This window comes from Helobdella robusta, assembly GCF_000326865.2.
Source record: "Helobdella robusta unplaced genomic scaffold HELROscaffold_4, whole genome shotgun sequence".
In the NCBI taxonomy this organism is placed as follows: domain Eukaryota; kingdom Metazoa; phylum Annelida; class Clitellata; order Rhynchobdellida; family Glossiphoniidae; genus Helobdella; species Helobdella robusta.
Genome location: NW_008704902.1, coordinates 6,106,297 through 6,123,806, shown reverse-complemented (window position 1 = coordinate 6,123,806; position 17,510 = coordinate 6,106,297). Strand labels below are relative to the sequence as shown.

General features: G+C 30.5%; 1 protein-coding gene across 1 annotated transcript; it reads right to left on the bottom strand.

The window, feature by feature from the left end:
• Positions 1-689: 689 nt before the first annotated feature.
• HELRODRAFT_189029 (hypothetical protein) lies at positions 690-3,974 on the bottom strand (the record flags this gene model as incomplete). The annotated part of the gene is made up of 6 exons (XM_009024834.1): positions 3,508-3,974; positions 2,842-3,091; positions 2,363-2,549; positions 1,771-1,874; positions 1,413-1,453; positions 690-762 (listed from the first exon to the last, which is right to left on the bottom strand). Exons 2-6 carry the CDS (start codon positions 3,079-3,081, stop codon positions 690-692), a joined length of 645 nt encoding a protein of 214 aa, XP_009023082.1. The 5' UTR covers positions 3,082-3,091; positions 3,508-3,974.
• Between the last annotated feature and the right edge of the window lie 13,536 nt (positions 3,975-17,510).

The window sequence follows — 17,510 nt, the reverse complement described above, 5'->3', positions numbered from 1 at the left end:
AATTTGCTGCGCACGGATGAGACTTTTGGACTGTCGAACTTCTCTGGTTATATTTTTATACATTTAAATAAAAATTTACTGGTGTAAGAAAACAATGTGCATATATATATATATATATATATATATATATATATATATATATATATATATATATATATACACATATATACTCACACAGATTAAATTATGAATACAGCACATGTATATAATGCAAATAACTTTACAGTCGTTGAACCCATTTCAAAGGTTCATTAACATAGTACCTTGTATTATTTATTTATTACTAAAAATAGTTAACTGCAGTGGAGAGGTAACTGGTAGGAAACCCTGTTTTGCAGTTGTTATGTGATGAAATTGATGATTAAGCCCCATTTTAAATGTAACAAACAGTAATTGCTTCATAAACTTTTAAAACGTTAAATTTGGACCTCTAAAATACACAATTACGTTCTTTGTGCATTTGATGTCTTTGTTACGTATTGCTGTTCAGTTGTTGTGTTGATCAGTTTTTGAATGGCAATATCATAATTATCAAAACACAGAAAATATGATAGGAGAGAGCCGTCCCTGGCGAAATAATGTACGGCAGATGCACGTTCAGATGCATATTGCTGAAAAAGAAACCTTTTTTTAGCTAATTACATAACTTGAAATTTAATAAATATTGTTAAAAAATGGAAAAAAATCTGCTACAAAGTTGTGAGGGTTTTGATGCATGACGAGCTTATTGAGATGAGAGGCATCATTACATCCACCTCACACCTGGCACAGGGGAAAAAATGAAAAAATTTTATCACCGTTCATAATTTTTACTCGTGTCTCTATTTAGCGCTGCTAACAATTGGTGGATTGTTTTTGAATAGATTACGATCAAGTTTGAAGTATATTTATTATTGATCATTATTGACCATTTGTACAGCTGGCAAACACGTTTAACGGCAAGTGACTGGTGTAACTCTCTTGAAGTTTATTGATGAAGAGGTGCTATGGTTACTAGCTAATGAATGTAGTTTCATGTGGTGCAACATGTCTGAGCACACTAACAACTGAAGAGAAGAGTAATAAATTAATGCTCCAATTGCACACTAACTGTTATCTATTTTAATTACAACACTTGTAAGAATGAGAAATTACAAATTGTATTATAAAAACACCTCTTCCGAATTTTTAAACAAACATGTTTTAGCTAAGTTTTTTTTTGGTAAATAACTTCCTCTGAATATCGTCATAAAAATCAATAAGCCAATAAAATCTGATCAACTGATTATGTTCTTCTACAAAAAATAATGAAAAAATAATCCATAGAGTTAAATAACTCCCAGGACAATTGTATTTACGACATGGCCCACATGCAGAGGATGTTATCAAATGCATCTACTATCTGTACAAATGAATGTCTCAATACAACTCACCTTGTTTTGTTGTCGCAAACGTATACAGTGGTTGTCCAAGCCTTTGAAAGAAAATATTTTTAAATGAATTAAAAAAATAATACAAACTTGAAAAAGTGTATCAGAGAATAAAAAAATCATTTGCTTTAATAAATTTTTTTTCTCATAATGTTTTTAAGAGTAAAAAATAAAAAAAGAATCATTCTCACTTGTCAGACTTGTTCATTTTCTTCATCCCAATATTGCTTTCCTGATAACAGTAAGACAAGTGAATGAACCAGAACAAAAACGAGCAAGAAGCAAACGAGCCAATACAACAAATCAGGAATGAAACATGCAAAAAGTTGAAAAAACTAAACAAACAGATGAACAAACAAACATTGAGTGAGCTGGTGCTGAGAGAAGATACAATGTCGGGAGCTGAGTGGCCCAAGTGATGATTCCTTATTTTCATGAGATTGCTTGCAGGCAAGTCTAAGCTGGCTGTTTTCATAGCATAATATTCACACCATCAATCATTTCATCAACATTTCACCATCTTTATTGTCTTCATTATTTCATCATCATCATCACCACCATTACCATCATCATCATCAGCAGCAGCAGCAGTAGAACCGTCATCATCTCATAACCTCAACACTCATCGTCAGCATCATTTACCAACATTACCATAATCAATACAGATTACACCTATACATTACACAATTTAAAATCAATCAATCTTCGTTTAGCATCTAGAGACCCAGTTTCCCCAAGGTAGGACGTATTACATAGTATAAAATATTAGGAACAAATAACAATGACAAAGGTTATCCAAAATTATAATGACAAAATAACTGAAATACCTAGCAATTTAAAATTTCAAGTCACGCAAAAAGAAAATTTATTACATTAAAAACACTAGAATTTATTTCAATTGCCGAACTATTTATACCTCAGAGATAAATAACGTTTTCAAAACAACAACCAACTATTTTGTGACTTATTCAAACTGTTTCTGTTGTTAATGTTGATTTTCATCTTCTCCGATCCACATCTCAAAATTCTCCGACTCATGAAGATGTCCCTGTGTACACTGTGTCGTCTACTCATTTGGGCCGGCCTGGAGCATGTCTTGTCCCTCAGCAATAAAGACGTATCAATGTTGCTACCATCTGACTGGAAAACAACAACACATGAACATGTGTCATTAAATGAGCAATAGAAAGAACAAAACTGAGTGCAAACATTTCTTCATAAGATTCCCACAATTAATGTCAAAAAATATAATCATGAATATTGAAAAACTGAATGTTATCCTAATCCTAAGACTTAGTAAATGATGCAATACGATAGGGCTAGTTAATAAAGTAATGGCCAATAAGAGCTCAGATAAACCTTTCAATGACAAACAACTTGAAACAGCAAGCTTGGTTCATTTAAATAAAGTTTTAAAGTTTAAAATACTTACTTCATGATCACTTTGGTCGATTCTTTTGACGTTATACTCATGCACGGCCTTCATAATGGCAATCCTGTCTTCAATGGAGTCGATGCCATAAATAGTTAACAAATTGTTGTTGGAAAGACCTTTCAATTGGTTTATAGTCATGTCACTTGGGAAGACATCGATGTACTTGCATAAGTTGCTGTTCTTCATAAATCTAACAAACAACCAGTGGTCTCTTTTTATTCTTAGACTGCTATCCATTTTTCAAGATCTGCATAAATAATAATTTTAGAATAAAAAAACAAGAATATTAAAATAACTTTTTAGTAACATTACTTTAATAATTTAATGCTAGTGAACAGTTCCTGTCTGTAATAATTTAAATTAATTTATTAAATCGAATCATATTGGAATTGGAGTGAAATTAAAAATGAAATTTTTACATTATATTTAATTCAATCTATAAAAAAATTAAAACAATTATTTTTAAATTAAAAAAACAAGCAAGCATTGCTATATTTTCTTTACTTGTTTACATTCTACAACTCTACTCTTTTAGCTAATGGTTTTAAATTAATTAAATTAAATTTCAATAAAATTCAAATGAAAATAAAATAGCTAAATTGCTAAGTTAAGCAAAAAATTAAACTTTAAGTTTATTTTAATAGTTTAGTTAAGTCTTACTTAAATAAATTCGAAAGTGTTGGTTTTGATTCTGACGATTTTACGACTGGTTACTCATTCATAAAATTTTTTAAAATTTACTTTTATTAATAATTAATAAATAATGACAAAATTAACAAAGATTGATTCATTAGATTAGATAAGAAACATAAGATATAAATAAATTAGTGACAACTTTTGGTTTTATATTTATTTGCTAGAGGATAACAAAAAACAAACTAAATAATTTAATTTTTTGATGTCAATAAGATTTATTAATTTATTTCAATTTTATTAATTAATTAATAAGTAAATCAACTGAAGTGCTGAACTAATATTTCATTTTTATTAAATATTGCAACGTCAACTAGTTTAATTTTTTAGTTAAAGCAGTTACTGAAAGTAAAATTAAAATTGTTAATGAAAGCCATCCAACGTAACGTACGACACTCCAAATAAATATTATAATAATAATTATTATTTAAATAACATCGAACGTCCATTTTGCTATAGAGAAAAGATATTGTTAGTTACAACAACTAAGGACTGGTTTGTTTTGACTGCAGACTTAGATAGATGTTAAGCGTTTGGTGATTTATTAAAAATATAAATTCGAATTATTATAGTTATTGTATTTGTATAAAAATAAATGTAAATTGTTATAGTGTATATTTTATTAAATATATATAGGTAGAGCTAAGTAAAAACCATTTTTTAAATTAAAATCCTTCTTCAACCAGCCTGGTCTTAAAAGTGCTTGTAGTCTTTATCTAGACCATTCCAGTCGCTAATAACTTTTGTTATTGTAGAAATATTGTTTCACATGATCCGTTTTTCCATTGAAAATTTAGTCTGTGTTCTTTAGTAGGAGCGTCGTCTGACGACTTGAAAAATTACATCGAACGTGGAGGCGACAAATCATATTTAAAGAATCGAACCTTAGTACCCGAATGTGGACATTGGCCGGCGATGGCAGGTTTTCCTTACATGCAATTGTATTTGATGATTTGTATAGCGCCTCTTTTGTGTTGGTTTACAAGAAATGTACTGAAAATGATGGTTATATTTTACGGTTGCAAATTTTCGGTTATAGCATTTAGAGTATTTAATTAGCAACCATTTTTTTAAACTGGGGTGTTATTAAGTCATTAAAATAATTTTGATAGATTTGTGCTTCAGTATAATGTAAATAGTTACAATATTTAATTACCTTGAGAATGTAACGGAACAATCATGACAATTTCAAGCTCAATTATATTTTTGGGATTTATTGACAAAATTAAAACAAGTTTTAGCAACGCAAATATTTCAAATGTATCTGTTCAGTTGAACCATCTTTAATAAAATTCTTCTTCCCTTTAGGCAGTTTGACAAATTGAAAAGAATATAAAAATGAACGCACGAGATAGCGAGACTTCATTTTATTGCTCTAACTAAATCATGGTCATTCATTGCTGTTATCATCGAACTTATTGCTGTGCTGCAGAGGAAGGAACATTTCTCTATCTAATGGAAAAAGCCATAAAATGGAACGATTATTTTCCATTCCATATCTATCAGAAACACGCACACTAAGGTCAGATGTTCGTTCATTCATTCTTTTGTTTCTTTCACTCATTCCATTTTTAACAGTTTTTCTGTATTAGTAAATATTGATGAGCGTAAAAATTTAAAACTTTTTACTGGAAAATATTTTTTTGTCCCGATGCTTTTAAATGGCGGATCGCATTGCAAATATAATATATTCAAATTAAAATAGGTTTTTGTTATTTTCTGAAAGTTTTCTACAATTTTCTTAGCCAGTTTTTAATTTTGTTTTCATTAAACACTTTTAAATTTCTCACATAATTTATATATATATATATATATATATATATATATATATATATATATATAGAATATATTCTGTATTTGTGTTCCTATCTCACCATTTTCCCATCCCAATCAGTGTCTAACGTCATCACTGCTACTGCCTGCTCACTTATTTTGTCATTGATTTCTTTCTCGTTCTCAAAAATAACGCTGATAATATTTTAATTGATGAAAGATGTATGAGAATCAGTGGGTGGGACGGGCAACATTTATTGCGAGAGGAACTTGCATTTTCTAAAAAATTAGTATTAGTAACATTTGCTTTCCGCTTATCTCTTTATATTTATCAGTTTTCAAACCAATTTTTTCGTACGAAAGTTAACAAAATTTAGTTGTTGATGGGATAAGGTGAAGAGCAGAAACAGTTATGCTAAAGTATTGCTCAATTGAACGTTAATCCTTTTAGCTAAATTCTTTGGCTACGACTCTGGTAAGATTTAATGTTCATGATTGAATTACCGTTGCTAAGACCGTTGGACATTATGCGTTTTGTTGAGTTGAACATCGTGAAAAAATCTTTCCTCAGAAAGAAGCGAACATTTACCGAACGGCATGTTTGGTGACTTTGACGTTTATTGTTTTACGCACATGTAACATACACACGCAACATAAACACGCAGTACCCTAAAGGCAAACCCTATAAAAACAATCATTGTAAACATATATATTCAACCTATATAAACAACAAACAAATACAATACAACGTACTCAATCTATACATACATGTAAATTATAAAAAAAACAACATAAAAAACAAGCAACACATTTAAGAAAAACACACAGCACACCTAAGCTTTACAAACAACAACTACAAACAACACAAACAACAACATGTATAAGCAATACAAACAACGCATACAAACAACACATAAAAACTACCCATACAAGCAACACAAACACCACATAGGTATATAAGCAACATGTAAAGTCTCACAGCGACACATTTGAAAAATGGAGAACAAATTAACCGCTATTAAATTTAATCTCCTTGTGAGTGCAATCCATCATTTTTTATTTGTTTCAAATTGATGTCACTAAAGGCTTTTAAAATTTCTGTCGAAAAGAAAATTTATTTTAAAATTAATATGTCTAATGAGACGACACGGAAATTTTAAAACATAATTTCATTGCCAACGTAAACAATGTCATATTTTTAGTTTTAATTAATGGTCAATATTTCCTATGTAAAAAAAAACAAATATTTTAAAAGTTATTTTCAACATATTTCGCAAAATAATAAAACATTCTGTACATGATGAGGCTTCTGGTAGGAGAGTCGACAAACTTGTCAGTGGCTATGGCTGGAGGTGGCGTGGTAGATAGCGTTTGAAAACTAAACTTCCACACTGCAAAATCTTCCTCACATTATGCTTCTACCTTGCCAGTTTCAGCTAACTCAAACAAAGTTTAATTGAAAACAATTTCTTATTAACTAAATAACGATTTTGTTTTGGAATGAGGAACTTTTTGAAGCATATAGAAATCTTTGCATACGGAACCATCTATTAGCAATAGAGTAAATCATCAAAGTTAATTAATGCCAACCCATTAATGAAACATATTGAATATGAATATTTTGAAAAAAGTGTATATAAAGATTGAGTCACGTTTTGTGGATTTATGTTGCTTGTGATAGGAGGAGAAAATAAATTGAGAAGAAAAGAAACTGAAAATAATATAGCACATCAGTATACAACACCACCACATCAAGACATTCTCACATAAGCAGGAAAGCACTAGAACGCTATTAAATTGTCATTTGGGGTAGTTGCTAAACAAAACACCTGACCAGGCTGTCTGACGGTTTATTCATGGCATCTGTAAACAACGGAACGAATATTTTCTTTCACACACTCTTAAAGTGAGAAAAATTGTGCCACGTACAAGCTGGCTGCTTGTCTGAATGCATGTAACGTTACTGCTACTCTTTCAATGACATTGCCTTTTTATTTACTTTTATATTTGATCATATCATTTTCAATTACATACCATCTAGAAGTTGGAAAATTTATGAAGAAAAATTTAAAAATTATCTTTTGATATCGTTCTCATCGTCGTCGTCGTCATTGTAGTAACCATCACTATAATCACCACAACTGTTCATCCTCATCATTGTCATCTTCATCATCATCGTCATTGTTATACGATGTGATTGAAACTAATCTACTGTTTGTAATACAATCTGAAATATAACAGTAAGAAATCTGCCATAACATGGAAATTAATGTGTTATTTAACATGACATAACACATTAATTTCTATTTATTTTTTTTAAGTTATTTGATATTTATTTCATTAAATTGAAAATTGATTTTACAAAAATGAGCCAAAATAAAAGTTTGGAAAAAGAGCGCTTGTTCTGGTATTGATCAAATCATAATGTCCGTAGGGGGCCTGTCCCTGTCAATGATAAGGTCTTTGATCGTTGCGACTCATATGACACCAGAAAAAAAAACTAAATATACTGAAATGTTATGTAGATCCATCAAATAAAACAATTAAAAAATATTCAAAATTAATAAAATCTTGAAAAATTAAATGAAAATTATTAATAAACATTAAAAAATGTAAAATTTGATGAATAATAATAATCGTTAATGAAAACTGTTTTTGATTCTAGTATGTCTCTTTCTTCTCAGATTAAGAGCGTCGCTAAAAGTTCTTACTTTCATTTACATAGAAAAAAAACTTTAGCCTTTTCTTGATGATCCTACTCTTCTCCTTCTTGTTACTTCATTAGTTTTATCTAAGATTGATTATTGTAACTCGCTCTACTATGGTCTTCCTGATTCTACACTTTATCCTTTAAGTAAAGCTTTTAACTCTGCTGCTCGTCTGGTTGCTCGTGCCCTTTTCTTTTCTCATATATCTCCAAATCATGTTCTCTTGCACTGGCTACCTATAGGATATACAATAATCCTTAAAATGTGCACATTAATGTATTAATCTCAATCTAAATTATTTCCAATATACTTATCTTATATATTAATTGAACCTAAACGCCCCGGTTCACGATCGTCTTCTTGTTCTCACTTCTTCTTAACTTATGCTAAATCCGCGTTTGCTTATTGCGTTACTTGTTTTGGAAGTCTCTATCTTCTTCTCTACTTCACCACTTGTGAAGTTCAGTTCAGAAAGAAAATGATTTCAGTGTGGAGTGAAAGGAAATGATTGCAGTCTGTAGAAGCAGCGAAGGAGGAAATGTACTTCAACTCATTTATTTGCCCGAATCGACGTTTTCAAACATCTCAAATTAATCCACCGTTATGAAATCTTGAATACATAGAAGCCATAAAATATATTAATGATCAAGTTTTTCAAACAATATAAACTTTTAACTTAACTTTTTTTTATGCTTCGTAATTAAGCGTAGAGTTTTATTTATATAAAAATAAAATGAATAAAATTCCACAAACCAAATGTCAGAATGTAAAATGAAAGAGAAATATGTAATTAGCATGAATGTATAAATGATATTACCTTATCACGGCTGTCTGGCACTAGCGATATCAGAACCTTTGAAGCATTGAACGATGCAAAATTGCGAATTTACGTGCTTCGGTTAAGACATTTCCGGGCATCTGGCTTGCAGAGCCTTTTAAGTACATATTTAAACAGCTGCATGTTGTTATGTTACGTTACCTGCGCCCATCTCTGCACTATCATTCGTACGCATTGTATAAATAAACATCTACATAAACGAACAATATAAATAAACACATAAATAAATAAATAAACAATATAGATTAACATATAAATAAATAAACATTAAAATCAAAAACATTTATTTCTACAATTGAATGCACGCACAATCTGCACGTACACACAATAAACATATAATGGTCGATTACATTCCACAAAAGTGTGCGTATTAGTGAAAATATAAAAAATCATGGAAAAAATGAACAAAATTTGAAGCACTTACAATTTCAACCTCAACTGCTTAATCCAACTGAACATGTTGGCTGCCGTGCAGTGCACACATTGTGCCAACTACAACAGAAAGTTTAATAAATTTTATTATTTACATAACGCAAAATAAGATCACATGCCGTTGTGAAGATTATTATTCAATAAAAAAATGACTTGAAAATAAATGTTGAAACATTATCAACATTATCAGCTTTGAGGATTAAAACTCTTCTTGACAGGCTTTAATACTCTCACAATAAGTTCGTACATCGATAAATATATGTATGCATGTATATATATTACATATTTATATACAATGGCCATATGAATCGGTGTGTCATGCCCCCACAGTACCATACCTGGCTACAAATATGACAGTGACATCGTTACGATGGTCCACTCACGTTTTGCGTTTCAAATGTATGAAGTTTTAATAAACGTTTGAATGTTCAACTTGTTAAGAGAAGAAAAATTTCAATATAGTTCTTTAATTTTAAATTTATTTACAGACTGTGTCAGACGAATATATGTATATAAAATTTCTAATTAACTGCAACATGCGTTAAAGAATTTTAATGTCAGAGGTTTCAAAAAATATTATTTATTAACAAACTTAACTCACATTTTTATCATAAATCAACAAATGTTATCTATAAAAATTTAGAATTAAACAACAACAGCAGTAACATCAACAGCAACAATAACAACAACAACAGCAACAACAACAACAGTAACAACAACAGCACCTGACTAAAACACTTGCATGTCTACAAATCCCACTTTTAACATTACTACAATCCATAAAGTGCCCGCACATCTAGAGGAAACAGTTAAAAAAACAGATGTTTCAAAGGGAAAAATACTTCGTCTCTCAATAAATTTTCTCCAGTATTTGGTTTTTATATGCATATTCAATTTGCAGACCAATCAACATCAGGGTTAGGGCAAACGGCAAACATGGGTTTGAGCGAGTTGCTAATTGAACAAAAATTAAACTACTTATTTATTATTAGTTGGTTGCTAGTTTTGTTTTTGGTTTTTTGGCGTGTTTTAGTTAACTTTAGTAAAATGATAACGACTTGAATATAGAAATATAATCTTACATAAATCGTTCCACTTTTTCAAATTTTACTTCTAATTAATAATGTCGTATTGAGGCAGCCAATACGAAACACAACAAAAATCAGATCAGAAACTTTTATTTTCGATTCGGCTAAACTCATCAACGGGCGCACGTTCCATTTCGCAGCAGCAAATCAATGACAGAGTTTGTAGAGATGTCAAATATGTATGTTGAATTTTGTAACCCGCCATAACTGTTGGTCAAAAGTGATCATCTGATGCAACAAATGACTAATGCACAAATCTTTTTCGTCATTTTCAGCTCTATATTATCTCGTTGCTCGACGAAACTCTTTTAGTTTGAAACTTAAATATTGCAGATGGGTTGAATTTTTAATGTTCTTTTGAAAAAGAAGAAGATGAATTAGAAGGAAGAAAATAGTTTTAAATAATAGTTTTTATATTTTTTTAATTTAAAAAAAATAATTTTTTAAAACTTTACGACAATCTTAAAATAAAAAAATCATTCGGAATCGTTCACTGAATTTCAAACGATGGCTCTGCATAAAATTTCTTGCCGGTCAATCGATCAATCGATGCAGTGAATGAAATTATAAAATATTTGAGGTGGTATTTGAGCAGTGAAAACTATTGAATGGATGGCTCGATATGTATAATATTTGTGATTAAATACATATTTTAAATTTAATATAATTAAGATACCTTCCAAACAATGATGGTTGTGATAATCATTTAAACCTATTTTTATTTTGGAATGTGCTCCTAAGCAAATAATAAGAGCAAGACTTTGCTTCGCTTCTCAGAGAGGCACCTGATGACAAGTTTTATGAAGCATCTGCAGCATCGTGCTCTTTCCAAATTTGATGGCCTTAAAAGTTGACCCAAAGTTTCTTCAAATGATAAAGTGCAGGTCGTTGAGTGCGGAGATTCATCTTATAAACGTTTGCACAACTCACGCTTCAACAAATTTCATTAGATCATTTGATTGAATTTGATTGCATTTTTATTGAATTTTGAAATTGATAAAATAAATGACTAACTGGTGGCAATTAATGTTAATTATAAATTGAATGCAGCTCAACACTTAAATTTTTACGAATTTGCGCTCTACCATGGCCAGTGCCAGTGAAGCGTTTTAATTTTTCGTGAATAGAAAATAATTTGATGCCATAAAAAATTTGCAAAAAAGTTAATGCAGAACCAACCACGTGAATATTCATCACAAAATGAAATGTCATCGGAGTTAAATGATTGCACCATTTGGCTCATAAATCATCTGATGATACTTTCCTGGTGCGTTCCTAGCATGAAGATTCGATATACAAAGATTATTTTAGTTCATTGGCTCCATATTTCATCATTATACTTTTCCAGTTTTACTATATTTATTCATACGTTGAATGATTTGAAACATTTTGTGCTCTTGCTTTGAATAATGTTAAAAATTGTATGTGCACGCACACACAAACACCCCATATAAATAAATAAATAAATAAATAAATAAATATATATATATATATATGTTGGTAATAGACCATAATTTTTACAATATTCTATAAATTCTACCGAATGTTTGGCGTTAATGTTAACTACAAACATGTTAACGCCAAACATTCGGTAGAATTTATAGAATATTGTAAATATATATATATATATTTAAATAATGAAAAACAAACTATTTTTCATTATAGTGAAATCCAGACATTGATTGAACTGTTGGCCACTCCATTTAAAAAGCAGCCCACAGCAGCCCACAGCCCCTGACCTAACAACTCTTGCACACCTACTCAGTTCATCAAATGAAGGCTGTTGTTGTTTCTAATATATCAAAATTACAATGCAGTGATGTACACACAGTACAATCATTGGCACAGCATTGCAAGCATTCATTTCCGATGAGTCACTTATTCATCCAGCCAACCGATCAACACAATCGAACGGACGAGCAAATGAATAAGAATGCTCAAGTCAATTGCACGAGAAGCATGTGTTTTCTGCTTGTGTTATCACACAATAATGCCTTTAAGTGTATATACAGGTTTGTTTGTTTCCTCCAACTTATATGTGCTAATGTTTGGATATGTGTTCTTGTATGCGTTTATATTTGTGTTTGTTTGCTTTCCGTTACCGCCATTTTACTGTACCGTTTTAGTTGAGCAATCGAGAGATATACTGCGATATTTTAATGAAGTTTGAACTGAACCACAAGAAAATGATGGAACTGAAACACAAGGTGTTGAAGGAACTGAAAACTTAGTAGATTTTGTTTCTTATAAATAGAACGATGCGATATAATTAATAAGTTTTGGTAATGTGGATTATAATAAAAACATTTAACAAATTTGTTTGCACTAATCATTAACATCACCATGCATTTGCGTGAATAACTTGTTAATTTTTTTAAATCAATTTATGATAATATACACACATGTACACAAAAATAGCCCTTCAGATATTTATTATTTGTTTAAATACGTAGCTTCAAGACATTGGTTATTATGTATGTCAGTTGTGGGACCTGATCAGTGATGTCAGTTGTAGGACCTTATCAGTGATCCTTTGAGGATCGGAAACAAAATGCGTCCGTCTGTTTTGTAGAGGAGGCAGACATGATTGAAAAGTATCACTAATTTGTTAATAAGTGAAATTATTTATGAATGTGCTTTTTGAAATAATTAAAAAAAAATACTAAACGAGTAGGAAACGAGTGAAATTGGTCGAATGTGGTGAGTGAATGAATGGCATCCAGCATTATTTTTATACCGTGCATATCACATCGTTACGCTGATGTTCTCCAGTCCTAACATATTTAATCAGCATAAATAGAAAATGAACGCAGGCCAGACGATCCCCTGTTCCCACGGAACATAAAAAGTTAACAATTCGCTTATCTAACTCGCAACATGTTTGTTATTATTTTATTCTGTTTCTCCCATCTTCACTGCATGGCATTCCATACGTTCGAATAATAAGGAAGACGATTGTTTAAAATTTTTATTATATTTGTAGTTTGATTGAAGACGATTGTTTAAATTTTTATTGTATTTGTAGTTTACTGAAAGTTTACAAATGAAAAAAAAACAAACGAAAAAAAGGATAAAAAACTATGAATGTGTTTATTTATTTGAACATATAAACATTTGAATTTATATTTAAATTATACTTAATAAAATAAAATAATTTAAAAGTTATGTTCTCACTAGCAAAACATAATTTATTCATATTTTACATTATCAAATAAAATTATTGAACAAAATGCAAAATATCAAGAAGGGCATACAAGTTCGAGAGTCGTCAACATCTGTAGTTTCTGCTTTAATTCCGTTTAAACATGGTAGTTGATAATTCATTAAAAATATGAAATAGATTGAATAAATTATAAAGAAATCATTTTTAACCTTCTAATTAAATTAAAACCATCACAATGAATGGTGTGCTTAAAAATCTGACAAGATTGCGATTGGCATCATGTTAAATTTATTCAGAAGTTTTCCTAACAAATTATTATCTGCAAAGTTTCCTGAAAATTATGTGGCATTTGTTAATTTGTTTGTTTCAAAAAAAGTCACAGGTGAATTATGTTGTCCTGGTATGTTAGGCGTGATGTGGTACTTGATCAATGTTCACATCCACATAAATTGTAAAAATTGTATTTGCCACTAATTATGTTATATTCGTTCACAACAAACTTTTAAATTTAGCAAAAAAGAAAGCCAAAACGTGAGCAGTTCTGCCTTTCTCAAAAATGTGTTGTTGGAGAAGAAGGTTGAATTGCAACTAAACTAGCTTAATTATTCATTATTCTTCCGTTACTGGCTCGATAAATTTTATTTTTTAAAGACGAACTTTCTAAATCCAAATAGAAAGATTGATGAAATATTTTCAAATTTGAAACAAAATAAATTCTTAGTGGAGATGATTTCTGAAAAAATAATAAGAGCTGGCAAGGCATTCAGCGTAACATTAGTGGTGGTTAGATATATATATGGGGAATGGCACTACGAGTGCATTCGTGTTAAAAATGCCTGCCCTCACAATGTTGATCAGTCAACAATAATATTCAAGCCATTCATCACAATAAACGTATGGACACTTTCATTTATTTGTAAATATTTATTTCTACTTGGTTCTGGTGCAGAATTTACTTCTATGCTCAATTTTGTTTTGGTCTAGACAGAAAATTTTGTCACGAAAAAATTTGTTTTTCACGGTTTTTATTGTTATTTAAAATATGGACGTTGCAAGTTGAGGAATATTTCTGAATAAAAAAGTATAAAATCATCATCACAGCACATTAACACGACCTAAAAAATTGAGCAACACACAACAACATAATGATCGCATTTTACTAAATTTAGCCTAGTGCCACAACTCACCAAATACGTTACGTTACGAAGTTTTTACAACGCATACAACGAGACATTACAATACTTTAAGTGCACCACAAAGCAATCACTGTACTACCTGTCGTATAGCACTTGCACATCCCACCATCAGACATACATACACGTGTCTAATTCAGCAATGAACAGATGTGGTTAAGCCGAATCTTCGTCAAACATTCCGTAATGCGGATTTTCCATGAATTTCTTCTAAATAAGTATTTAACAATACGAACGTGTTATAGTGAAGAACAAAAAATTATTATCTGTAAATAATTTTTTCCTATTCTCAAAATTTTATTTTTTGATATATTTATATTTTAATCATTTACATTTTCAGTGTGTTTTTTTATAAAAACTTGTTTATAACTATTATAATTATAACAATGGAAAATTCCCATTATATATAGATTTATATTTCTAGTCATATTTTGCTTGGCACTCAAACCATCTTGAGCTAAAATAACCTACTTGGATTTGTTTAAATTAAATTATGACGTATAAACATTAAAAACAACTTCAGCTTGCAAAACTGATGCTCTTTAACTTCATAAAAACAAGCTGACTAATTAAATTGAATTCTGCAATAAATAATGATCAATTATTTCTCTTGTTTAAAAATTATTTTTCACCATGGTTCATAGGTCTGAAATAAAATAGCAAACGCTGCACATTTAAAATGTTTGTTTAGACGTGACAACAGGCAAGTTTATGTTCTTCAGCCACCAACAAACATTACTTCATTTAAAAAATGAATAAAATGAAACATAGTTAAAATACAACACTATCAAGCAGAATGCTCTTCAGTCTCATGTTCAAGACAAGACACAAATGAACCAGCAACCAAACCTTTTTACGAAGCAATAAAGCATAGTAAGTTGTTATGGCTGAGAAGATAAAGATTGGAATAAAAAAGTTCTTCGGTGGTGGCAGGTGTGTCTAATAAATTATTTTTTGAATATGCAATCACGAAATTAAATTATCTAGCGCATCACAAAATCTTTCATGACGAGGATGGTGATGTTACATCTTCATAACGCTCACAATGTAACGTTAACGAAGATCAACAACATGACTTCCATAGGAGGGTGACATGATGCTTTCACAAAAAACAACATGGAAACTGTTATTGCTTTCAACAGCACGCGAAGAAAGAGTTGAGACGGAAGAATCTACTTGGAAGTGACGTCATCATTCTTTTAATTGTATCAATTACACTAATGATGCCAGTTATGCCATCTGCAATAAACAACAAAACTGTTTGCACAAAAAGACAAAAAAATTATTTTTGCGAATGAGATCGTCCAATGGAACTTTAACAGAGTTGGAAATATTTTATATATTTAAAGTGCTAACAAGTATTTATTGGCGTGATAGTTCAATGGTTGAAGGCACCTGGCCCTGCTGCAAAGAAATGCCCGCCCATCATATGCAATGTGTGTGGTGCGTGGTTTTCACGCGTATTTATATATGCTCTGTGTGTTTGTCGTTTTGTCGGTGAAACATCTGAAGCAGGTGCAAAAGAAAGATCGACCCTTTTTTAACTTTCAAGTAAAACATGTAATGATCAAATACTTTTTCGACCCATTTTTAAACATATTTTCAAGTGTTAGGAGACAGGAGGACATTACGTGTACTTGACCAAGAAAAATATGTTCGCCATGAAATCATGTCGAATTACAAATTGCAATCAGCTTCTGCAGTTCGTCGCCTTCCAACCATTGAATAAATGAAAAACTTTGTACAAAAGAAACGTTGATTGCTGGCTGAACAAAAAAAATACACCATTCAAACACATTTTTAAATTACAAAATTTCCCAAACGCAAACAGCGAAGCAGTCCTCGTCATTGCTCTTCAGTCCGACGTTATTTTAATTGCTGATGAGCTCATTAATGAATGTCGTTCATTGTTTTAATGCTGTTCATGTGCAATTTAGATATAATAATAGTAATGAGAACATCGTTTTATTTTTATTTTAAGACATACATTGTAATTATATAGTTAAAGTAATAAAACTTATAATGTTAATTACATAGATAATCTACAATGCTCGCCATATATTTTAAATGGGTACAAAGAGAAATAGAATCAGCATTAAATTATGTTCAAATCGTGTTTCTATCACAGTAAATTGCGTAAAATGACAATACTACAAAATTAACTAAACTTCTATGAAAAGGGTCAGACCAAATAAAATTAATTAATGATAGTTTAAAATATTTAAAAAACCTAGCGGGGAAATTTCAAATGAGTTTATTAAAATATTTGAGTTTTTCAGTTCGTCTATCAAATTGTTGTTTAGATTTTAAAAGTATTTTGATGTTTTATATTCTTTAGATTTAGAAAAGTTAGATTCATGGCAAACAGTTAATTCCAGTATTTCGATAGTATCACCTCGTCGAATGGCAATATCTGGACCAAGTGATTTGAAGAGAGATGATACTGGAAGGTATTTGCTGCAGTTGGAATCTGCGTAGATCAATACATCCGCACCTGCAAATGATTGAATTTTTTCTAAAATCATCGATAGTATAATGTTGTGACATGTTGTATATTTTTTCAGGGATGAAATCGAACGGCAGTTTGACAACACATGCTTATTAGTTTGACGAGCCTGGCATAGTGGACACAGAGCATTTGGCATCTTGCATTTTGGCATTTGGCATCTAGAGGTTGGCGTTTGTTGAAAGTTGTTGAATGAGAGCCTTCCTGACAAATTTGAATAAAACCTCTGGTAGATCTTTTGTGAACCTCGACCATTGACTTATGTGGATTTC